The sequence below is a fragment of the Lonchura striata genome, chromosome 1 (genome assembly GCF_046129695.1).
Source record: "Lonchura striata isolate bLonStr1 chromosome 1, bLonStr1.mat, whole genome shotgun sequence".
NCBI lineage: Eukaryota > Metazoa > Chordata > Aves > Passeriformes > Estrildidae > Lonchura > Lonchura striata.
The window spans coordinates 52,336,894-52,363,848 of NC_134603.1; the positions used below are offsets into that span (position 1 = coordinate 52,336,894).

Genomic DNA, 26,955 nt, shown 5'->3' on the forward strand with positions numbered 1-26,955 from the left:
GTTTTGGTCCATTTACATATTGGGGTCAATCGTCCAATTACAGTTCCAGGTTATGAGGTCCCATCCTCTTAGATTGTTTTTCTCAATTTGCTGTTGTTTAAATTTCTTGAGCCTAAACATGCAGTGGTGTCCTTAGATCTCAGGCTGGAAAAGGATTGTTTTGTCTAGCTACCCTGTGAAGAGAGCTTGCTAACACTTTATATGAAGTTCAGAGTCACACACTAAGGCAGTAAAAATCTAAAAAATATGAAAGCTAAAACTTAAGGCATCAATTGTGCTGAAACAGACCACTTAAAATAGTTTTACTAAATATCTGGCAAAAAAAAAAAATCTGAATTCTTGATTCTGAAAGTTTCATAACTTTCATTTGAGTATTTTCTCGAAAGAATTGAAATGCTCACTCAATCCTGAACGAATTAGTGTAAGAACAGTAGAAATTTGCTAGGCTCATGCTGAAAATTGGATCAGATTATTTCTACATAACACTTCTGTAAGTGATTTTTTTCTTTACACGGATCTGGAATCTTAATTAATTGAAAATCAAAAATTAATTTTGCATCACTTCTGAAGTCCTTCAGATTCAACCACTCACATGTGTACAAATTAAAAAGTGGCAGCCTTCAAGTACCAGCACTTCTTAGTTGCACCAGGTTCTCCTTCCTCACATTGTACTCCCGTGGAGCCACGCTGCATATTCCTTTGCATATCCCACTCCCCAGATCGAGGGGAGACCCCTGCGGGAGCCCTGCCCCTGGTATAGCTCATGTTTCTTTCCAAACCAAGCGCTTCTGATCTTTCAAAATAAATCATTTATTGTGTTGTTGTGAGAGATGTAACGTCCAGCTCAGGCTAGCAATGTAGAGCCTGAACAGTGATACCTAACCACAGAGCGGGAAAAAATTCTGCACATGAATAGTTTATTCACCAAAACCAGCTGCAAATTTATGCTGTCCCCACTTCCCCATGAAAAGGAAAACAAATTGACCTTGGTGTGATAATTAAAAAGGAAACAAAAGATCACTTGAAAGCAGAGAAATGTATATTCTCCTGTAAAGCAGAATAATAACTTCATTCAACCCCAAGTAATTTGCTCCCCACTTTTTCACAGCAAAAGCTAAAACAAAAATCAGTTATTCCCACTTGTTATCTCTGGCAATACAAAAAAGAATAGCAAATACTGCCATCATTCCACAAACATTTCTCACTTTATTTGCGCATTCACACATGGTCATATTTTGCATTTGATAACAGTTTATACATTGTGCTCTTTCCCCCAAAAGAGGCTTTCAAACTATGAAGTTAAACTGAAGAACAGGAAACCTATTCAGATCTCCTACAACAACAGCTTTTTTTTTTAATCCCTGCAAGAATCTCATGGTGCTCAATGAATTGGTCATAGACTTTGATCTACAGCTGGTAAAGCATAATTTATTCACTTAAACGAAATAATTTACCTACAGGGCAGCTTTAGTTGTAATAGACACCAGTAACTGAAGCTTATAGCTCAGCCAGAAGTATATTCTGCAGTGTAATTACAGTAAATGGCAGCTTTAGTTTTTCCTACTTTCTTTCTTACAGGATGCAGAAGAAAACAGCACAGACACACAGACACACAGAGACACACACACAATGGATTAAGGGTTTGAAATGGTTTATTACTTTCCCTTGACCAAAGAAATCAAATTTCATACAGCTTTTTAGAGAAGGGTCTGCTACAGTTAGGGTTGCAAGAGTTCCTCTGTGACAAAAATAACTTTTGTAGGACAAAAGGAATTTCATTGACTTTTTTGTCAATATGTGAAACTGTTTTATCATATCAACAGACTCCTAATATGGCAGTTTCCTCATCAGACAATGTGTTCCTCTGCTGATTTCAGCTGCATACTTTAAATTTACTACTTTACAAAGGGATCATCTGTATTTTCTGTGCATATACAGAATTGTCCTAGGACAGTGTGATCCTGGTCTATTCCTGTATTTCTCTGCTGCCCAAGAAACGAACAAAATTTCCTACTTTATCAGTATTGAGAATAGAGGTAGCTGTGGACACACATGTTAAAACCATTGTCTAACTTCATGTACACTTACTGGTAGTCAAAAAAATGCCATCATAATGAAAAATTACATTCTTGTTTGGAGCTGTAGAAATCAGCATTTCCATTTTCATAAAATAAAATTTTCACTTTTTGCCTTTCTAGAATAACTGTTACTCACAAATTAAAATAATTCATCTCCTACTGAATGTACCAAGCTTTAGTGAACAGTGAAGTGTTAATACTGCCAAACCTGGCCTGATTTAATTTCTTTAGAATGGTAGACACTCTAACTTCCTCTTTATTTCAGATTTACAGAATAAAACCAGAAAGGCAGCAGAACTATTAGAATTAGCAATGTTTTCAATTAAAAAAAAATAAAATATATAGTAACACATATGTGAGACAGCATGCATAATGTATAAAATAGTCCAGATAAAATGAATAGTCCAATATATAAAATGAATACCAACATTCTCCAACTTTAAATATTTACTATTTTGCCACCAAGAAACAAAAATGGGAAAGAACAACCAGTCTTTCTTAAAAATAACAAAATTAATTCAGCATCAGCAATGTTAGACAATAAATAAGATAATGCTTTCAGATTAAGGCATTGTAAAAACCTTGATTTTATATTGGATACTGAGTAAACAGAGTATTTTAAAGATTATTTTTTATTGCAGTTTTAAAAAGTTATCAGAAGTCTTATTCATGCATCCTACATCTTTCCATACATGCACACATCTTTCCTCTTGTCCCCTCAGGGGTTTTCTGTAGCATCTATTTACTTTCTAATTAATTTAATAAAACAAAAAAAGTAACACTGTATTAACAGTTAGCAAGTGATAAACTAAGGAAGAGATGCATAGATGCTAATAATTTCCATTCATCTGTTTGGTGACTGTGAAACATCTGATATTTCTAATTGGATCTAATATTTCAGGGTAATTAATGCACCACTGTAGATGCTTAGAGCTGAATTCCCATGGGTTTCATCTGCATCTCTAATCATTTAGTTGGGAGGTAAAACAGGCCCAAGAATCATAAGCAGGGACCCCTGGAAACACTGGCAACATTTCACAGGTGCTACGCAGTACTGTGAGTGATTAATTTGTTTATCACTTGTATCCTCTCTGATCCAAAAATAGTGGAAAGTTCAAGGGCACCAAAGGCTACTAACCAGATGGCCTTAGAGATATGCCTGTTGGATGAGGGTGTTGGGAATGGTTGCAGCTAGAATCTAGTTAAAGAGGCTCCTTATCCTTTCTCAGTTTGAAATAAGGATGAATTGTCTGATCCCATACTTACTCTCCTGCAAAACTCCCACTTTACTCTGAGTCTGACGATAGCAGACCCTGTCTGAGCCACAGCCAGCACTTCAGTGAATACAGGATGCTCACAGTTTATACTCATGGTGCCATACTTGTCCCTGCTGCCTCAAAAGACAAGTTTTCTATGATGCTGGTTCACATGGCAACATTCAGGGCAAACCTGTGCTGTGGGTAAAGTTTACAAACTGATGAGCACTGGTAGGTCTGCCTTTAGTCCTCTCCTTGCTCATCAACAAATTTAAAATAAATTATATCACAAAAACAATTACAAACTTTGAAATATTAACATTCACAGTGCTGTGTATGCTCACTCTCTCTCCTGCACTACCTTAATATGACGGTCCTTTCAGTTCATGCAGAGCATGGCATGTGTTTTACCCAAAATACCTGAAGCTGCATTTTCAGAGAATATTGGTCGTGCAAAGTAAATGTGTGGGAGGAAGAGGGAAGCAAAAATGCATAGAAAACTACTTATAAAAATATTTAGCATGCATTGACCTATCCAGCATACAAGTTCAAAGGGCTCCTGAAGTATTTGCAAAATCTAAATCACTGCTTACAAACTAAGTTTGCACGGATTCAAAACACAAAAGTACACTTTGCTTTTTCAGGAAAGATACCTTGCAATGAGGAACACATTCTGTATTGCAAAAGTGCTTAACCACATATTAACCAAAGATTTGCTTTCCAAACACCGCTGTGCAGAGAGAGCGAGCAGCTATTTGAAACCAAATGGACATTGCCAAGATTTTGGTGCCTCGTTGCTTGCATAAAACATTCAACATTAAGAAATTATGGATATGTGCAATAAGTAAAACATTGGTTTGAGGCAGTTTTTCTGTTTCTAAAGCACCTATTGTTTCTCTTTGTTCATTGATCTTCTAATAAAGGGCAAACTCCAGCTTGCTCAGGGCAGCACACAGAAGACTTAAACTTCAGCATGGATTTTCAGCTATCACGCAAAGCACTAAGCTGCACTACTGCCAGACTCGTGACAGCACAACATTCAGCTCACTTTGCCCGTGTCCCACAGCTCCAAATGTGGAGCAGGACTCATGCTGCACAGCCAAGAGGAAGGGAATGCAATCTCCTCCACACCCCTGGTGCTGTGCATGCCAGCCCCACAGCACAGCGGCGGAAATGACAAGTCCATCCGCTACACAAATTATTTCAGGTCAAAATGGGAATGTGATCGTAGGTGGAGGCAGAGCCAAAGTGAGCAGAAGAGACCTGAGGACACCTCAGCTATAACTTAACTCTTCAAAGAAACTCTCTATTTCCACTTTGAACACTTCTCACAGAACTTTCTTACTTATGCACTCATTGTATAAGGATTTAGCTTAAGCACTAATTCAGTATTCATTGATCTCGGCAAAACATTCCCTGTTAAATTTGTCCATAATGCTCATAAATATTTGGTAACTGGCAGCAAAGTGTTTACATAAAGGCATACAGATATCCATATGTTCCACAATAGTCCTGACTAAAAGAAAGTGCTGACAATCTGAAGCAGGCTGACATTCTGTGATTATTTCAAAACATATTTTCTCCCTCGCTTCACAGTTTTCATACTCTAGTTGGAGCATGAACAGATCATCACTTCAAACCACTTTTCATTTCATTCTGTTGCCAGCATATAACGTATTCACAGAAAGTAAAAGACACATCTAGATTTTCCAGTCAGCTGCAGATGAGGAGGGAATAACATTTCCCTCAATTACAGCAACCAACTTTGCAAATTACTGTCATTTTACAAAGCCAAATTATCTCTAATACAGAGAAAAAGCACACAACTACCAGTGGTTCAATCTGCAGTACCCACTACACATTAGTGTTTGCATAAGAGACCCTTCTGTCCCACAAGACCCATTCCTAGTTTAAAACCATCCAAGTGACTATTTGCTGGAATGGGACCATTCACCCTCAATTCTGCCACATGAAACAGCTCCCAGTCTGCCCTGCCTTCTCTGGACATGTCCATCTTTCTCTTCAAAGCATCAAGCATGACAGGACAGAAAGCAACATCTAACCTTTCCCATCACCACCTGCCTGAAAATCCCAGTGGTTTAGAGGCAAAAGCACATGGACATTGCTGGAAGCAGGCTCCAGCCATCAGAGGCATGTGTACAATATCTCTCCTCACTCCTCTGCTGACTTCCATTAAAACTGGCCAAATGAAACATACTGATTCATCCCACTGGTGCACTTTGTTCACTTCTACAGTGTCAATCAAAAAAGAAGTGGAGTAGAAATCAGTGGCAAAATAAATCTCCCAATGCCATTAGATGTTGCTTCTAATTTTTCTGTAATTGGAGCCTGTAACACAATCTCTGAGTGGCAAACATCCCATATCCATATGGCTGGGACAGGACTAGTCCCCTGCACTGCTTGATGCCATCTGCTCAGTGGCTGGATGTGTGGCCACCAAGGACGTTTCTCAGGTGCAGAAGGCAACTGTGGTGGTGTTTGCTGGTGTGGGAGGTTCTTACCTTGTCTTAGCATTGGACAAACCATGATTGCTCAGTTCCAAACTGGGCAAAAAGGAGAGGAAGTGAAGGGCTGCAGTCTGCCTGGGTGCCAGGTCTGAGCACACTGCAGCAGGCTGGTCAGACCCAGCACTCAGTATGTTCCTGCTCCAGCAGCCACAGGCTCCCTTCTGTTTCATGTGCCAGTCGCTATTTAGAGATCTCACATGATTTACTCATGAACAAAACCCAACAAAAACAAAATAAAACACAAAGCCAAACTGTTAAGCATGCATCCTAGAGGGTTTTTTGGATACTGATTGCAATGCTGATTGCTCTCCAGATTAAAACAAAGACTGGCTCGCATTGTGCTGCTGGTGGGTTTACCACTGTACTGCTCCCAGCTACCACTGTACTGCAGGAGGCTGGGCTGTGCCAAGAAAAACACTGACAACAGTCTCACAACTCAAGTGCTCAAACAGAACAGGCCATAAAATATCTTCTATCAGATGTTCCTTTTCTTTGAAATCCTAGGTTAAATGGCATGAGAAAAGTTAGCTGAAAATAATTTAGCTGAAAAGAAAATAAGCACAAGGGGTGGTAGGAAATGAGCAACCTGAAAACTGAACACAAACAATTGCATAAATAAGATTCATCCTGAATGGAGACAATGTGTAAGAGGGTCTTATGCTGGTGCTGAGGCAGCCCAGACCATCAGATCAACATGACAAAATGACAGGTTTCAGAGGCATAATTTCTACATGGAAATTAGAAATTTCCATTAACAATTTCTACATGGGAATTGTCTGAGCACAGAGAAATTTTCTCTTCACTTGCAGTTAGCAATGAGGACATATCTGAGGTATTAAATTTAGTAATAATGATGAAACCTTGGGCAAAGACTTTTCTGTCATCATTTCCTTCCTTCTATTCCATGATACTTCTTTACTTGTCACCATCTCAGTCTGTAGTGACGTGAGGTTACTCTTCTTTTTGCAAAGTATCTAGCCTAGCATGCTGTAAGAAATGGCAGAGTAATAATAGCACATTTTTCAGCTTTTGCTTTCAATGTGATTCAAAATTAATCATTTTCTTGTTAAGTTATTAAAAATAATCTTGTTCTACTTCAGGCTTCATTTCCCTTTAATCTCATTGGGTTGCTGACTGCCCATATGCTGCAGTTGTTAGCAGAAAGTAAATTTACCTATTGATTTACATCCCTGAGACTGATGATCTCTTATTTGTCTCCTGAGTTTTATCTAAGGCTCACCTGGGCACCTTATTAAGCCCTTTTGTTTGTTTAACCACTAGTGTCACATAAAAAAGATTGCAAGCTGCCATCATGTGATCTGGGAATTCTCCTGCCATAAATGTGCTGCCAGTATTACACTCCTGTGGCAGAGGCTGGCAGTGAAGGATCAGAATGAAAACAGGCATGCTGTGCACTGCTAACATTTGCTAGATTGACTGACCTCCTTCCACAGTTCTCTCTCTTGAAAATCTAAGTCTCCAAGTAAAACAGAAAAGAATAGAACAGAACAGCTCTGTTGGAGGGGTCATACAGTGATTTTCTCATCCAGCTTCCTGACCACTTAAGGGCTGACCAAACATTAAAGCATCTTGTTAAATGAATTGTCCTGATGCCTCTGACTGGCTGACAAGGCCAAAGTCCTCAGACACTCCTCACAGGACATGCCTTCCAGCCCTTTCACCAGCTTTTTTGCCCTCTTCCAGAAAATTACTTTAGCATCCTTCTTAAATTGTGTGGCCCACAATTGCACATAGTGCTCAAGGTAAGGCTGCACTGACACTGCATACATGGGAAAACATTTGAGTGCATCACAGCCCCTTACTTGTTTTCTGAAACCACTAATTTTAATTATTGCCATCTTCCTGCCATAAACTACAGTGAGCTCTACCTTAAAATAATCCATTTACTTATTTGGTTTCAGACCTCTGGCCAATCACACTAACAAGAAGAATCACCCTCTTTCTGCTTAAAGAAACTGAAAAGGTCATCAATATTCTGAAAATATGCACAGAACTGAAGTTAAATTAGAGCCTGTACCATTCCCAATGACTGAGGAATGGAAATGGCATAAAAAGGCTCCCTGATTCATTCTGTTGAAATCATATTTCTGCAGATGACCAAAATTACCAGAAGAAGTCTTAGAGAAGAGACTGGACTGAGGGAGCATCTGCAGCTGAAGGCCTGGTCAATGTGCATGATTTTGCAAAGGAATGTAGCAGCACTTGTGTTATTTCTAATGCAGCAATTGCTCTCCAGAGGTCCTCTCCAAGCACCTTCACCTGGAATTCAGCTTTGAACAAAGCTGATACAACACATAAAAAAGTCATAATGATACTGTGATTGACACAGTTACATCTTGACTCACATGGATTCTGACAGGAGTTTCCAAAAAAAACCCAAGGCATAACAGAAATAACAAAATAAGATTAAGAGTTTCAGTGACTTCATTAAAAATTAACAGAGATTTTTGTGTTTCAAAGCTTTATCATCTCTCAGACAGTAAAGAGAAGGATAAAGTTCTTTACTCACTCATTTTGTTATGGAAAGAGAGAGACAGATGATCAGCTGATACCAATTATAAGTTATTGGTCAAGATTACAGAAGGAAATGAAATATGGGGGCCAACTGATCCAATTTCTAGCAGCACTGAACTGGAGCAGATGTGAGCATCGAGCCCTGTAGTCTTTTCCTCCCACATGTCTCTTTCTCCTCTGAATGGTAACCCATGAAGGGAAAACTTGGCTTCTCAGTAAGTTCCCGTAATCTATCTAGGTTCCACAATAACAGCATATATTCCTTTGCATTCTGACAGTGCAGAGACCACAAAAGTCCCCAGTGAACTCAGGGTGTTCCCTCCATTCCACTTTTCTCATCATATCATATGGATATGAATATTTACTAGCTGCTTGGAAGAACCAATAGAGAACATTTACTCATGTAAAAAAAAACTGGAAAAAAACACTATCCTGTGAAGCTATCTTCCAAGGCTAGATTGATTTTTCAACACAAATGTTATTTTCTGAAAGAAAGAAACATCACAAATTTCCTCTATTTTTTCTGATTAAAAAAAAAATAATCACCATTTTACACTACTATTTCACATTAGTTCACCATTTGCCCAGAACATCTAACACTAATCTTCCTGTGAAATACAAAGTTTGCTCGAATTTTCTGTTCCCTCAGCTACTTTATTTCAACATGTAGAAAAGCCATTCATATATCTGATTCTATTTCTCTAAGTTTTCTAGTCACTCTGAACATCTCCAGAGCTTCCAAAAAGAGGAGTATTTGGCCACTCTTTAAATACATTTTAGGATTTGTGCACAGAGAGTTTGTTGTAACTAATGTTTTAAGATGAGTGTCATTTAATGCACAGCTAATAGGTATTATTTTTAAAAACCCAGATTTTTACTTAAAAAAAACCCAGTTTGTTAGCCAAAAGCAAATTATGAAATGAATGTGCAAAACCACTGTGACAGAACACACAAATGTATTCTTTCACCTTTCAATTACATCAGGCTTTATCATTATATCTTTGTATGAGGTTTTTATCCTTGTTTTTTGCATTTGCGTGCTTTATCCTCTTCACTGACAAGTTTTTAATTTAAAAGTTACAGCTGATTTGATTGTTCACTCAGAACTGCATCTGCTGCAGCAATTAATCTTTTGGTTGTGCAATCACTTGCAAATGTCATCACATAGCAGTGGGATGCAGTTGGATGGCTAACACACACATAAACTAAAGCTACAGGAAGACTGTAAATAAATAAAAAGTAACCAAAGTAGTTTTTTACTTGCTGAATCAAAAAGAAAGAAATGTTATGGCACTGCAGTGACAGTGGGAGGGAAGGGAAGACAGATATGCTGCTGTTTGCAGAGAAATGTGGAACAAGTATAAAATCTGCACTGCTGCTCCCACCCTGGCAGCTTGGCTGTCTGCATTGTACAGGGTCAGATCTGTGACAGTCTCTTGATCCACTCTCACAGCGCAGAAATCAGGCTGGCATGCTGGAGACAGGGCAGCTTAAAGCCATTCACCTTCTAGACAGTGTTGCAGAAGAGTCCTGCAAATCTCAGGTATCACTTGGATAGTTTCAATGGCTTTATTTGGGATGCAAAATTTTCCTAAATGTTCACCTTCTGTAGCCATGTGACTGCCGCAATCACCATCATTTCCTTACTGGAAATTGGTTTTATAAAAGTATTTGGCTTGGCTTCTAAACACACCTTTGCTCTACTGTTAGAGAAACACTACTGTGTATGCTGATAAATAAATGAGTTTCAAGTTTCAGGTTTGTTTGATGGACTTCTCCAAGGTCATTAAAAAAAAGAAAAAGAAAAGAAGAAAAGGAAAAAAGTGAGTAATCTTCTTATTCATAAAGCATCTTGTAATTAGTAACACTACTGTGCTTCTCTTCTTCTCATCTATACACAGCTGAATTCTAGATTTATCACAGGCATGTCACACAATTAAGGGATTCATTTGCCTCCAGGATGTTTGTACACCAGCTCTCTCTGTGGGTGCACAGGAGGCTGAAGAAGAAGCAGGACTGTCCTGCTTCCCACAAGTCAGTGGCTTCTTGAACTTCAGCCTGGATGGGCAGAGGATTAAAATCCAGTCAGCACACAATTACGCTTTACTTGTATAAAATATAATTTTCCTCTGGTGTAATGCGCACCTTGGATTTTTAATACTTGAATTCTCTCTAAGTTAGAGAGTTTAGAATTCTCTAAATTCTACAGAATTGACTATATTCCCCAACAAATAGTTTATTTATTTATACCACTAACAATGAATTTTTGCCTTGGTTCCCTAATGTTTACTCTTGTAAGACATATCTTTGAAATATACTGAGTTGTTTATATAATTAAGGACTGTGTGTTCAGACATCTAGAAATTCACATTGCTGCTTTCTGTGTTGTTTAAAAAAAAGATGTCAAAGTAGCTGCAATCAACCCAGAGAAATTCTTTTCTTGGCATATTACAGTGATGTACACTAGAGAATAGCCATGAATACTATAATTGTTTTAGGTAGAGATTGTTTATGTTACCATTAAGACAGCTACTCAAACATAAAGATGGGGGGTTAAAACCCAAAAAATCTCTTAAATCTGCTCAAAATAAATGAAGTTACTTTAGTGAATGTTTACATATTTTTTGATAGTTTTATCACTTTTCTTAATAAGAATAGCTTTGAGAAAATCCCACAAGTAAGGCAACAATTACTGGTCTAAGCATTTTTAGCCATGTGGTGATCATCTAAAAAGCTTCTATTAAAAGTCTCCCTTGCTGAATTGTTTTTTACAGTCTCACAGGTATGCTACACAAAGGCTACAAAACCATCTCTAGCAATATATTAAAATATATTCTGTGACATGGGTTGCTAGGAAGAAATGTGTTTATTATGCAAAAACTAGGGTAGTATATAGCAAAACTTACAAAAATGACATCTATCAAAAGTCAGCTTTTCCTCTAGGATGAGGAGAGGAGAGGAGAGGAGAGGAGAGGAGAGGAGAGGAGAGGAGAGGAGAGGAGAGGAGAGGAGAGGAGAGGAGAGGAGAGGAGAGGAGAGGAGAGGAGAGGAGAGGAGAGGAGAGGAGAGGAGAGGAGAGGAGAGGAGAGGAGAGGAGAGGAGAGGAGAGGAGAGGAGAGGAGAGGAGAGGAGAGGAGAGGAGAGGAGAGGAGAGGAGAGGAGAGGAGAGGAGAGGAGAGGAGAGGAGAGGAGAGGAGAGGAGAGGAGAGGAGAGGAGAGGAGAGGAGAGGAGAGGAGAGGAGAGGAGAGGAGAGGAGAGGAGAGGAGAGGAGAGGAGAGGAGAGGAGAGGAGAGGAGAGGAGAGGAGAGGAGAGGAGCATCAACTACTCTCTAGGAAGCCTGTTCCAGAGTTTGATCATCCTCTTGGTAAAGAAATGCTTTCTAGTGTCCACTCCAAATCTCCCTGGGTGGATGTAGCTTTGAACTAGTCCCAGAATTTTTCCATGGGCTACTACAGCATGCCCAATGCACAGTATTGTTTACAACAGGGAATCAGAGGGAGCACACTAAACTGACTGCACACAACAACACTGGAACAAAGGCCAACATTGGAATAAAAACCAAGGTCAGACTGGTTTAAAACAAGGTTTAAATTGTATTTCATTATTTAATATGGACTGAAAGATTTCAGTTGACACAGTGTTGGTGAAAAAAAAGATACTTCTGTTTTCTTCAGAACCGTTTTTTTTTCTTTGCAAATATAATTCAATTTTTATTTTGGCTTTCTCTGTAACTAAGACTTTCATTTCAAAGTCTTGCTTTTTGTCAGAGCAGCGAAGAAAACTCAATTTAAGATAGAACCTCAGGCATGCAGAATATATCAAATAAAACTGAAAACACATTTCTTCCCCATTTCCTACACTATAAACAAGACAAATACTTCATCACACACATGCACAAATTCCACAGTCCTGGCCACCACGAAGTAACAAAAAGAGAAGCTCTGAGAATTAAATTAAAGCAACCTCAGTCCCCCTGTCTTCCCAGGACTCAGCGCCCTCTGCCTGGACACAAATCACACATGTGGAAAGCCCCATCATCTGCTGCTCATCCCAGCACGAGAAAAGAAGTGCAGTATTATGTCTGGAAGGAGATTAAAAAGCTTTTCTGATGTAGTCCTCTGCCTCCAGTTCCTTACCTATTAAGTTTGGCAGCTTGGGGCTGAGGCTGAGGTAGCCAGTACCATGTTTAGCCTAGATGAGAAAGGTGTGGAGGGCTCAGAGCTGGTGCAGCACCTCTTGCTGTGCCTTCTGTATCACCAGTGTTCTTTGAGCTGTAGCCTTTGGGGATCTCTGGACCTCAACCCTAAAAACCCAAAAGGCAGTTTGGGGTTGAGGATGAGGCCCTCAGTGACATGTTTTACCAGGAAGAGAAATGATTAAGTACAGATACCACCTAGAAGACAACACTTCTGTTACAAGCAATAAACTGCTCTTTTATTCCAGCCTCCCAAGGGAATGTGTGGAACTTGTTCTGTCTTTTGGCTCCTTATGTTACATTTATCTGCCATATTACTCAAACAGCACATATATTTGTAGAATATTCAAAACTGCAGAATAAATTCACATTAGCTCCTACAAAAGTGTGATGGGCATCATATATTAAGAATAGAAATTATAAACAGGCCATCAATTAATCTAATTTCTCCAATTTTAAGCAATTCAATTAAGGAATTCAAGCAATTCAGGGTTCAAGTGTGGAAGAGAACCCTGCCAAAGTAAGTGCCTGGGCGCTGAAAAATTAGGCATTTTCTCTATTATTTTTCCAAAATGGTGGAAGATGTGTCTGGCAGGGCTTTCCCATGTGTCTTCGACTGCACCACTGCACCCATTTTTCCTTGTCTTCTCAAATTAGTCAATATTTGTGAAATGCATTCGAACTGTACTGTTTCCTTTAAAATAACTTCTCAAGGATCAGACCATACAGCCTCATGCAGCCCCTGGCTGTGGCAGTGCTCCCAAAATGATGTAAATGGGAGCCTTGCCCAAGAAAGGACTATAGAATTCAGCTGTATGTGAAGAAAGGCTTGAAACAATGGAGCATGGTATCAGGATAAGACTTTCTATTTCAAGCATGTATTTACTCTTTACACTAAATCACTGAAGAGTGTGGGGAGAAGAGGGGGATGTCACTTTGGAAAACCATGTGGTACTTTGGTTTCCAAGCCAGAGCTGTGCATACTGAATGTTTATAGAATCTAATGATATTCTCTCTTTTCTGTTTATTTCTGTCACCCAGAGAAACTCTGGCCAAGCACCAATCAAATATCAAAGCAAGCACGGGGAGAGAGAGAAAACAATTCACCAGTAGGCTCATAATTAGCAACCTAAACCTGGAAGGAGGTGCTTGGGAAGTGCCTCTGATGCATCTGGATTCCAGCGCTCACCGCATGTCACGAGTGGTTTCGGAAATTGAGTTCTCAGTCTCTGCAAGGGGTAGGGAAGACATACACGGTATTTTTGGCTAGACTGAGCAGGGGCATATGTGGACCAGCTGCAAAAGCAGACATCTGTCTGCTCTCAGAGATTGGTGTAGGAACAAAAATGCATCTCTCAGCGATGACAGCTAACTTGCTCCTAGCATCTACCGGGTTAGCGGTGTTTCCCTACCTGTGGCACGCAGGGCTGCTGCATTTACTTTGCTTCAAATAAAAACAATGCAGAGTGTCCTCCTTATCACCCTGTGCTCAGGAGAGTAGTTGAGGGAGTTACTGAGGTACATAGAAGATCTGAAAACTATCTTAAAAGGAGACAATCTTCATATCCAAGCTCTAGCCTTGATATAAAAACCTTCAAGTCCTTTTCTTTTTCCTTGGGAGTCTTATTCCCTTCCCTGTTCTTATCTGCTCCCCCTTTCCTTTCAGTGTGAGAGCTAGCAATCTCCAACGACCCTTTTGTTTTTCAGAAACAGCAAAAGGATTACAAAAAGCATAGCAAGCTCACAACTCAATACACAGTATTTTATGAACAGGAGCAGCTTTCACTGCCGATCACCCTCAGCATTACTTTTAGACAGAATCCAGAATGCTGCTGGTGCACTTTCTACATAGATGCTGCTGTACTAAGTATGGTGCAGAGAGGTCTTATTAGCATTATACAGGGTAGAAGTCACCCAATTTTGCATATATATATATATGTAAAACTTCTAATTAATAGTAAGTTTTTGCATACCATAAAATTTTAGAATCAGATTAAAGCTATCGACCAAACAAAACTTGAATCTTTGATATGGAGTACACTTTCATTTTTATAATTTCCTTTTACTATGAAATTGGTGCTCAAAAGTTCCTTTCTCCATCCTTGAAAAAACAATTTACTATGAAAAACATACTTATTGAAGGTTGCCAAAAGTGTAATAACCACACATCTGTTATTCTTCAAATATATATTTTCTAAAACATTTGATATTTACTTCACATGTACTAACAGTTATTAAATCTTTCTTAAGTCTGCTTTGTGGAACCATAACATAAAGCATTACACGCATAGGAGAAGCACCATGGGAACAAATGTAGAAAGGGAGTAGAAGAGTTAGTAGCTGAGCAACTTACTAGTCACATTACAAACTACAACCCAGAGAAGCATAGTAAGAGGAGTACTGGAAGTCTGGAAACCATGAGTTTTAAGAGGTCCAACATCATTCTTTTAAAGTTTTAAATCTGTTAGATAATTTATAGATCAACAAATATGTAAAAACAGAAGACATTCCTGTAATCTACACTACTGAATCTAATGGACAAGGACATAAACTTCATCTAGTAGCTCAAATTTGAGAAAATAAGGTGTTTAAAAAAGCCTTCTTTAGGTTTAAATTTTCCAGTGTGGCAACATTTCCCCAGGGCTGGTGGTGGCTCTTTGCAGGCTCTGCACTGCAAGCCTCACCCTGGCCCATGAGCTGGAAAGACACTACTGACTGCATGACAGGAGAAGACCAACTCTCTGACTGAACTGACCCTCTTTCCTTTTGAATTTTAACAGGCTTTGTGCATTAAGCTCTCTTTAATTGCCAGAGTAGCCAGGAAACAAGCATAGTCACAGTTAATTGTTCATAACTATTCCACTTGAGAATTCAAATGAGCCTCCCAGCAACAGGACACAAAGAAATGGCCTCAAGCTGTGCCATGGGAAGTTCAAGTTGGACATCAGGAAGAATTTTTTCACAGAAAGGGTGGTTAAGCATTAGAACAACTGCCAGGGAAGCAGTGGAGTCACCATCCCTGGAAGTGTTCAATAAACAGCTGTTAGTTGATGAACAGATGTGGCACTTAATGCTATGACTTAGTTGACAAGGTGGTGTTTGCTTAAAGAATGGACTCTATGATATAGGAGGTTTTTTCCAACATTATTGATTCCATGATCCTATGATTTTCACTGGGTCCTGAGTAGGACTGAAAAAATCTTAAGCCATTGAGATGAACAATGCCTTCTAAAACAAGTTTTTAGTATATTTGGAACAAAGTACAAGAGACCTGACTGCTTTCCAGACATTTTTATGAATACGTGGGTACCATGGTAATATGCACCAATAATAAACAGTAATCCCCACATTAACAGTTGCAAAAAAGTCATCCTATTTATCCATAAGTCTAATTACTTTGGCTTACTGAAGATTTTTTTTAAAACCATTAAGGTGACAACTTGCTTCACATGAAAATATCACACGTGCCCAGCTTTTTAAACCGTGTTTCTTATATGACAGCACAATGCAATACAATATTTTTCCTAAATCTCAAAATTGCTCCTTAATGTTCTTCAGAAAATACAGTCAGGAACTGAAGTCTAGATCATGCTGGACAAAGGTGGTGACTAACATAGTATGTTACAGTTAGCTTATTTGTAATGTCTCAAAAGACAATCAATAACAAAAAGACCTTCATTTATATCTATCAAACTCACATATACTCCTTTTAATTGAAAAGCTCTTAACTCCAGTCATTTCCTGGGTATAAAGCTACCTTAGTCAAGCTCCAGCATTTTTAATTTCCCATGCATTGAAAAGCAGCATCCTCAGCTCACAAGTAATGCTTACATAAAACTTTGCAGTCAGATCTCTTGGTGCCTCATTGTGTTTCAGGATATGAAGACAACAGTAATGTAAACACTCTACTACTGCAGAATAAACACCATGTAGCCACAAAGCAGTGATGACATCACCTGTAAATTATATGGGATTAATTTTCTGCAATGTAAACTGACTGTCTATGTCTCCTGTTCCTCAATGCACTCTAAAACAGTTTGTTGAGAACAATTAATATCTTCCAGTTTTAAAGCAAAGATAATTCCTCCTTAGGGTATTACTTCATGTCTCACCTTTTGTGTATCTAAAAATCTTGCTTCCTCCCTCCTGGGTGAGAATGTCCTTGCTCAAACAACACATTTAAATGTTATTGATATTTCACAGCTGACTTAGATGTGCCTAAGTCAAAAGCTTGCAGAGAATAGAATTTTAAATAGCCAGACATGCTTCTGCTGCTTCTTTGAATATAAATAACACAAGAACAGCTGTATTGGATCAGAGCTAACATAGATGTAGCCCACTAACATGGGATTCCTACAGAAGAGAATAAGATAGAAAGGATGTAGTGATACATCTCAGAATAGGCTTTCCACTTTAAAGATCTGCAGACCTGAGATTTCTACTTCTGTGACTGCAAGTTAAGTGTGATTCCAGCATCCAGGTATTACATATAGGAATGTGTTTTCTTTGGAAACTATTCTTTAAGATAAAAAAATACTGATCTTAAGCAATAACATATGATATGAAGCAAATATTGCTATAAAGGAGTTAACACTGAACTTCACATATATGTTTCACATTAACCTTTTATTCAACCAGTTTGACAAGTTGTGGAAGCCCCACACCTTATGATATAGGCCAGGCTGCATGGGGCTCTAAACAACCCATGGCAGGGGCTTAGAAACTGGATGACCTTTCAGGTACCTTCCAACACAAACCATTCTATGATTCTATGATATATTCCTGTAATAAAAATATTGTGTTAAAAATACATGTAGGACAATGGATATTACTATTTTTAAAATCCCAAATCCTAATTGTTGTATCTGTATGAAAGGCTTTATCTTCCTTTATTTTTTCTCCTTGCCAGTTCTCTGAAAAAGCTGATAAGAGAACATATTTGATTCTATTACTATGGCAATAAAAGTACATTCAAATCTTCACCTCATCTGTGCTAACTAATGTGCTGCTTCAAATAAAGTTACCCCAGAGTGATAGTCAGTCTCTCAAGGTGCAGAAGTGCCATTCAAAAGCCTTTCTGCTTTTCAAACTAGAGTGTCAATAATGGGATCTGCACAGAAATCGCTTCTACATATTTGCCTCCTCTCGGGAAGGCTTCTCAGCTATAATTTAATCTATCAATAATTCTCCATCTTTCATGTGGTACATACCTTGCATATACACAGCTAGCATGGATTCTTCTTGTTTTGAAACATCTCAGAAGTTGGAAATTGCTACCACAAAACTTCTAATGAACTCAGCTAAAAGGACTCTGACCCTTATCCATTCTCACTTTCAAATCACAGACACAGAGTATCAATTCATTCTAGAACTTCTCAAAACCTTTTATTTTTTTTCATTCTGGTGGAGATAAGCAGCACCAACAGGTGTAAATTCACAATTTGGGTGATGAAAGGATCAATAATTTATTGTAGTGTCCTGTGGTACCATGCTGAATAAAATGCTCATCAGGAACCAAAGTGGATGCAACTTGGGAAATAAAAACAGCCTATTAAAAAAAAACAAACTTTTGAGGACATCAAACTCAGCAACTGAGCATTTAATTTTCAACAATATCCAGAACTTCAAGTGGAGAGAAGATCTTCTGTTTACCATTTGTAGAAAAATAATGACATTGAGCATCTGAATCCTTCTTTAGATCACTCTTTATTGGTCTTGGCCTTGTTTAATTTACAAGAGAAATAAGTGTTTCTGGTATGATGACCTTGTGTCTAAGTTTGTCTGCGAGAAGTTTTTGCACTTGACAAATGCTGCATATTGAATTTTCCTGTGGTGCTGGTCTCTGCCAACTTTGCTCCTCTTCCTACTTCATTTATTTTTGTCAACTCATATGTCAGAGTTTAGAAATTTCATGGAAAAAATATGAGTGAGAGCAATATTTTCATTCATAAGTAAGATTTGTGGCAAAAGGTGTGTCCCTTTTTTAATACCAACATGCTGTATAATCACTAGCAAACAACATGATGAACCAAGTTCATATAATGAATAAATTGCTTCAGATTTACTTGGGAAAGAGAAGAGGACACAAGCAGAAAAGATGAACAGTGCATGACACTGCATGACTTCCACTCTAAATCTGAGGTCATTGATACATTCAATCAACTAAAATAAATATCTGTACAAATTTGCCTCTGCAGTTTTTCTTCCTTACCTTTTTGCACTAGTAAGAAAATAAATTTATGGCTTACCTTTCAAAACCAATCTGCCGTAATGTTTTCTCCCATGTTGAACCTGCACAAAGAGGAGAAAAAACAAACACGCTCAGTGAAAAACCCTTTTTTTTTTGTATGAACACTTTTTCCTTTCCTTGTGCAGCTGGGATATGTATATTAAGGAGATTTTTCCACCCCTAGAGAAGCACCTGTAAATAACACGTTTTCCCCAGAGTGGAGAGATGTTGAGAGAGGCTACCATGGGGTGACGTAAGAGTGAGAGGGGTATCAGCCTATACAACTTTACATTGCAGAGAAGCTACAGTTCACTGCAATTCCAAGGGTGGTCTCCTCTGCTAGAGCAATGTGATCTGGAAGTGCTGAGCTGGCATCTCACATCACGCACTCTTCACATTTCAGCTTTTCACTTTACTGTAGTGTTCGCCTGATTCTTGCTGAAAGCTTTACAGCTCCTTCTGAAATCCAGCCCTTTTATTTTTAAGCAAAAGCATGAACATGTATTCCTTCTTTATTGTTTAACCCTTCATATTCATACAAGCAGGCAAAGGGCTCAGCCCCACAAACCACTCAAATGTGCAGACTCATCTATTGCTTTCAATATTTCTGATGCACTTCATACAAATTTTAGAGAGATTTTCTCCAAAATAACCCCCAGACACACTTTGAGAACTAGGCATTCAGTTTTCAGCTCTTGGTAGTTCTCTTATCTTTTTACCAGTCCCTTTTTTTTTTTTTTTTTTCCTACTATTATGAGGTCATTATAAACACAGGCTACTAAGAGCACAAATATCTCAAGTCACGAAGGTCTTCTCAGCAAATGTGTAGGAGGATGTGAAGCTGCATCATAGTTTGCTCTCTGTCCTTTTATACTGCTGTGGGAAATGCAACAGGACTGCATGCCATGTAAACAACTACAGTTCTTTTTTAATTATTCATCTCAATCATTCATGGAATTCTCAAAATCAGAGAAGAGACAATAATTGCTGTTCCTGGTGCATTTCATCACCTAAAGGGAAATATAAATTAAGAACAAAAAGATTCCCTGTGACTGACATTAAGCAGCACTTTTAATTTCCCCCATTCAGCGCAAAGCAGGCAGGCAGGGATTTCATGCCCGTATCTAGCAAAACACAAAGCAGAAAGAGACTTCAAAAGCAAGGTGGAGAAAGCTCTACCTTCACTATGTGGGAAAAAATAGAAGTTAAATTCCGTTCTGTAATAAATGAGCAATGTTTATTGATGAGTAGCAAGAGCTTCTACTGTGGCACCTGTATTTGCCTGAGGTGGGGCAAGACTTCTGCCTGCACAGCTACATAAGACAATACACTCATCACACAGAGTTAATATTTTATGAAAATATGTTCTCTAAAGACACCACTAAAGCAGGACAAGAAATACTCTCACATATTTCTTTCAAATAAATGTGAAAAACAAAAATAATGTCTAGCACAATGAACCATAAATTACTGAGAAAAATAAAGACCCACCCCATTAATGTATCCCCCAAAACCATTATTTCTGCTCATCTCTGAAGTGTAACTGGTTTCATACAGCACCTATGAATCAAGTCATTGTTAAAGAGGTGACTCTACCACTCTACAGGTGACAGGGCAGACACAAGCAATTCTCCATATATTTTATGAAATCTTGCTGGCTTTGGAAGAGTAGCAAACTCTGAAGATTTGTAGTGTTGAAGAAAAGAAATCTCAACAGCACCTCCTAAAGCAAAGACCAGTACTTGCATTTTTAGTCTGAGTGTCTATGCCTTCCACTGTTAGGTATAATTGTGTATGAATTTTTCACCTCATGGTTGGCTACACTGCATTCATAATATATAGATAGAGTCCTACTGGAGAGAGAGGGTGGGGAGAGAAAGAGAGAGAAAGGAAAAAAGCTGTAGAGAAAAGAGAATTGGGTCTCCATTGGTTTGAAATAATCTTTTGGCTGCAGCTGGCCACCAGAATAATCTTTGAAATGCATCTGACTCCTCTGAAGTAATGCCTGCCAAGAACACAACTAACATTTCATATTAAAAACCAAATCTTTTTTATGGAGTCTTATTTTAAAATGTTTATGATCTAAACATTGTGTTTTAAGACTTGCCAATTCCATTCACAATAGTATCAACTTCTACACTACACTAAGAGCCAAAAGTAAATACCCTGAGGTAACAGAAGCACTAAAAAGAATAGCGCTTTTAAAAGTCTAGAAAACCTACTATTTGATTGAAACCTTACCCATTGCTTCCAAAACATAAAACAGGTTTTAAGTCACGTAATTCTCATTAAAATAAAAAAAGGAGTTAATCAAGAATTAAAGACTTGATCCTGCTCCCAAGGAAATCAACAGGAATTTGGCTATTCAATTCAGTCTTTCTCTCTGCTAAGACTGGGGAAAATATTCGCCCCTTGACTTTCAGAATCAATCAACTACTAAACTACTACACTTGAGTTACTAAGTTAAGGTGGCTTCCCTTTGCTTCTTTTTTTTTTTTTTTAACACTATAACTGTTTAAAATAATGCCTTAAAATCTGATACCATGTAATTAAGATTTTTTTCCAAATATTTTCTCCAGAGTACCTGACCATCCTCATTTATTCCAAAAATTTTGTTTCACATTAACATCTCTAGCTTTAATATTCTTCAAAGAGATGAAGCATAATGCACTTCCCGAATTTCTGCTCACATTTAATAGGAGCAATAGCAACATGCATACCATGTTCATGTATGCACTCAATGAAACCCTAGCATATGAATGAGTATAAAAATATGATATTTAATAAGATAAAATCCAGAACATCTTCCTTAAGTGAAAAGTTGCCTTCTTTGACAGGTAGGCTTTCATTCACAAGGCAGTTGCCATATTTAGTTTGGCTTGATTACAACTTTCTGCTTACTATGAACTTCCTATGGATAGAGGATTCACACACCACTGCTAGGTTGTTCACCTTTACAAAACATGAAGGTGCCTTGCTGCTGAAGTGCACTGGTGGGCATAGGGAAAACACACAATAACATATCCACAGGACCAAAGAGTCATGGAATACCAGGTCAGAAAGGACTTCATCTGGTCCAACCTTGGAAAAAAGCATAGGCTAGACAAGATGTCCCAGCATCCTGTCTAGCTGGGTGCTGAAAGGGATCAGTATTGGGGAAGAATACTGGGTAAATGATTTTCATCCTTTTATGGAGGTTGCACAGCTATTCACCTTGAGCCATATCATGCCTTATCTGCCATTGCTGCAGAGATCTGTAGCTGTTGAGGGACAAGTCTGGCATGCATTGTAATTGAAACTCATACCTCCTTTGCCATTCCCATGCACATGTGCATGAAAGTCCCTGCAGATCCTGTGGTCCCCATGACTATGTGCAGTGATTACCAACAGCTTGCTGCCTTCTCATTTCTCCAGAGTTTGTGGCTACTTTAAGAACTACATGCCTGTACCTGACTGTGCTCTTGAGGATTTCTAACAGTAAGAATAATAATTCTTGCTTTTTTTTTTCTCACTGTGATCTGACATAAGGACAAGAGAGGAAAAATAGGGCTTAACTGAACCAAAAGACACTGTTTGACATTTTTCAGTAAACATTAAGTGAGTCTGTCAAAATTCAATTATACAATCAGAATTATATGAGGATCTCCAAAGACTGGAATAGGAAAAAGCATCTGTTAATGCCATAAATCCAAAGTTAAAAAGGTTTTTTTTTTAACCTGTCCTTTGGGTGTCACAGAGTCACCCAGACTCTCTGAAGGAATAAGCAAGTACCAGACATACCCCATCACACTTAGCCCATGAGTAACATGCAGGTGTGATGAGCATAAACCGTTTATGATACTTCAGAAACAGGCAGATATTCTTGCAAGTAACTTCAGTGATCTTTATCCTAACATTTTGAAGGAAAAGAATTTTGGAAGAACAGCTGAATTTGTAATGATTAAAATATTCCTATTAATTTCAAAACTTTGATCTTAAGCCTCTGCCACTTACTGGTACATTCCAAACCATGGAAAAGAAAAAAAAAAAAAAAGGGAAAAAGCCCTTCCACATATTCAAGAGGCACAAAAGAGATACAGAATACTTCAGAAACTGAAATAAATGCTTTGCTAAACCTTTCCATTGCAGGTGCCACTTCTCTCAACTCTGCTTCTCAAAAAACACAGAACAGAGCAGAAGTTTGCAGAGTCCAGCCCCATCAGACTAGCTGGGGGACCTGAGCTTTTGCATGGACACCTTATGGCTCTCAAAAAGTTGAATTAACACATTGGCTTGTCTTGCTACATCTTCTTTTTCAGTAGATACATACTAGATAAGCCACTTGAGGGTCTGCAGTCTATTTTCAATGGATTGGGAAACTGCTGTGTATTCTGCTTCATCACCTCAGTACTCACTAACAAGTAACTAATGTGTTAAAATTACTAATGAGCTGAAATCTTCACATCTGATAAAAACTGCCATATTTGGATCATATTTGTTTCAGCTGCTTCATTAATATTCATTATATCATTAATATTCGGCAGCTTCATTATTATTAACAGCCTTTACAGTTGCTTGTTCCTAGTAGCAAGCTTCTATCTCCTTCCAAACAAAAACTAAAACAACTACATTTTTTCAGAAATCCTACTTTTTCTTTTTTTTTTTTCTTTTTTTTTTCTTTTTTTTTTTTCTAATACACAGGTTGCATGAAACCAAACAATAGTTTGGACTAGAGAAATGTAGGTGGCATAGGGAAGAACTTTTTCTTACTTGCTGCACAGTACCATAGAGGTACCATTAATATTTGCTTACTCTTGGCCATCCAATAGTTACATGCAACGTGACTTATAGAAATAATAATTTCTCTCATGTGAAGGACATCAGACAATGCTACCTTTGCATTTAGCGTCCATCTGTCTATTTTGAGAAATAAACCTCTCTTACACTTCCTCTTCCTTTGATTCAAATTACTTAGCCTGCACCCTGCACTCATCACTTTGTAATTTTATTTCCAGTATCATCTGGGATAATGACAACACTTTATTTTAGCATGAGATCTCCTAGTCTGGCATATTACTACTCTGCTGTATTCATGCTGATGTTTTAGTTCAGAACTGGAGAGTATTTCTTGGGCAAATTTTTTACCATGCTTTGGTTTGCAGAGCGTCTTTGACAGAGCAATCTTCAAATGCACAAACTGGATTCCTTTCACATGAAACTAAGGCACAGCCCAAGGACCCAAAGGCTGTGTTTCAGCCACCAGCTCTTTTTCTGTCTGCATGACCAGAGCAGAGCTAATCCACACTCAAAACACATCAAACCATGGTAGACAAGGACTCTGCACTAAATGCTTCACCCTTATCACACTGTGCTGCTTGCTGAGACAGATGCAGCTCACTCCACCACTCCCTGTGCCTGTCCTGGAGTGTTCCCAGAAAATCTTCCCAGTTACAGTCACCCTGAGGGATGAAGGGGCAGGGCAGGGTGCTCACCCTTAAGATTGTTTTCTGGGCTATAATCCCATCCACTGCAGTGAGCAGGAGCCTTTCTACTGCTCTGATGTACAAACAGAGCTCAGCACTGTCACACTCTCACACTGTCTCACTGTCACACTGTCACACTCCCTATAAAACCCCAGGGAGCCAAACGTGCAAGGCAAGACAGCAGATTATTTAATTGCTAAAGCAACCCCTCAAGGAGAAGAAGTAAGGAAAAATCTGGGCTACTACAGTTTACTGTGCATGCTGAAGAGACTAAAACCACCAGTAAAATAGAAGCTTAGGGCCAGTGGTCCAGGATTCTGTCTAGATGAAGAAAGTGATTGCTGACTACATACCAGGAAAGAGTCATATCAAGAAGAAAGATCAGATGTTGCAAGTCTTTACTTGCCTTCCACTCATACCAGCTTTCAACAGATTTTTTTTACTGAATAAAGAGCACAAATTTGATCCCTTCACAATAATGTCATGGGAAAGATTTACTGTGTATTTTCTCCTCTGAGGATAATAATAAATTACTATCGTGAGATACAAAAATTGCTTTCCAACAAAAAGAAATTTTGACTCATTCCATGTTAACCGGAAAAATAATCATCATCAAAAATTCTAGTTCTCCTCTAAGGAGATGTTATGAGTGGGAACTTTTACTAATAAAATGAGCAAAGGAGGAATATAGAGCAAAGTGCAATAGCACTGACACTACAATTTTGTGTGTGCACACATATGCAGATTGCTTTAAGGTGAGCATTAAGAAGACAATGGCTATGGTAAAGTGATTAGCAGTTGTATGTGAACAGTCACCTTTTCCAGCCTTGGCTTCCCTGGGAGCTCTGGGGATCCAGCAGAGCTCTTACAGAGAAGTGGGGACCCTAATAGCAGCTGCTTCAAAGGCCTAATCCATATGATTTTTTCTTTTTCTCATTATCTTGATTAGCACTTAGAACTGCGGGGCTGGGGGAGCATTGTTTTTAAATTGACCATGTAACTTAAGATTGACAGCACCATGTGAAACACCCCTTAGTGCACTGGGATATAACAGATCCAGCATCTTGCTGGAGGCAGGGGCAGATCCCAGCTCACTTTGTTTTATGGCAAAACCTGTGTCTCTGAACCTGATGTAAAGCCTATAGAAATAACTGGAAGGCTTGCATTGAGTTAATGGGTTTTGACAGTTTGCTGAAATAAATAGAAATGAGGAACAGGAAAAAAATAATCAGTTTCTATACGTGAAGAAGACCTGATAATTAAATAGCAAGTGAAGAGATGTGTGGAAAAAAGAATGATTTGGAGAAAGAAAATGTGGGGAAGTACTTCATGCATTTTTTCTCCCATGACAGATTTGTTTAAAATGATACACAGGTAACAAAACAAATTTAAATTTACTGAATTGCTTCATGTAATTTTTTAACCAGCTTTTTCACAAGGATTACAAGTTCCATAATTTTTGTAAAAATCATTACTTCTTTTATCTGCTTAGATATATCAGAAACACTTAGAGGCAATTTTCCCCTGCAACACACACAGGCTTAAAACCACTCTTCTTTTAACCTCATTTAATTTCAAATTTATTTTCTCAATGAGGCAGCAAAACAGCAAAACCCAAAGCACTAGAATATCCTTGGGGAATGTATTCCAGATGAAACCCAAGACAGCTAGCTAATGGAAAGGGCTTTTTTGCTTTTGTTTAATATTTTATTTATCTATTTGTTTGCTGTAATGGTTGGTTAGTGGGTTTTAACCTGAATTTCCAAGAAAACTTCAGATTTAAATTAGTTCTGCTATCTTTTACTTTTCCTTTTGAAATAGAACCACCCCCCTTCCCCCATCACTGTAGACCACTTCAAAAATGGATGAGGAAAAGGAAATAACATGAAGAGCAGAACATTGCAGGTTACCAGCACAGAATCCCACTAAGGGAATAAAGGGTAACAAGTCAAATGGTCCCTAGGTATCTCTTCTTCTCTACAGCAGAAAATAGTGTCAGGGCTCTGGGGAGAAGACTGAAAGGAAGGCTACTTTTCCTGTTGCTGCCATGGGGTATTGCTAACCTTAAGCCAGTGACTCACAGAGTTTAAGAGGATCAAAGTTCACTCCAAACCTTCTTAACAGGACAAATAATAATTTCATGAGTCCTTTTACAAATATGGTAGACTGGCTTTGCTTTAGTTTTCAAAGTAAAAGAAAACTTGTATTAATTTTTATTTTTCATAAGCCTGAAGAAAATAAGATTTTTCTCCATTTTTATTGGCAGAAAAATTCTCTCATCGCCTATCCCGAGCAACACTGCTCTGCTAAAGGGTATCTCAGAGGCAAGGTCTTAACTTCAGAGTCTAAGTGACAGACATCCTTCCAACCTCTAGAGCTACCCTCTGCTTACTTTTACTGTAACATAATATATTGTTATGAATAATAACATAGTCCTAGTTTCCTGTAGAGTTGAATGTGTGCAGCATATCAGCACAAGGAATTTGCTTTTCATTGTCTCATGTCCTCTTTTTGTCTCGTCTGAAGGAGGAGAAGTGGGCACATGATTCTTTGTGGATATTTCAGCATAGACACATGGGAAGGGGAAAATAAACAAGTGTGTCTGCAGTAGGACATCCATATACAAGAAATTATGGATGACAAAAATAAGAATAGGAAACTATGAAAGTT

At 38.4% G+C, this 26,955-nt stretch overlaps 1 protein-coding gene across 1 annotated transcript in view; it reads right to left on the reverse strand.

The window, feature by feature from the left end:
• PIEZO2 (piezo type mechanosensitive ion channel component 2) overlaps positions 1 to 26,955 on the reverse strand; it is a 283,328-nt gene that overhangs the window by 131,642 nt on the left and 124,731 nt on the right. The window contains exon 4 of the mRNA XM_077784376.1: positions 18,843 to 18,885. Coding sequence (XP_077640502.1) covers positions 18,843 to 18,885 — 43 coding nt within the window. The remainder of the gene's footprint in view (positions 1 to 18,842; positions 18,886 to 26,955) is intronic.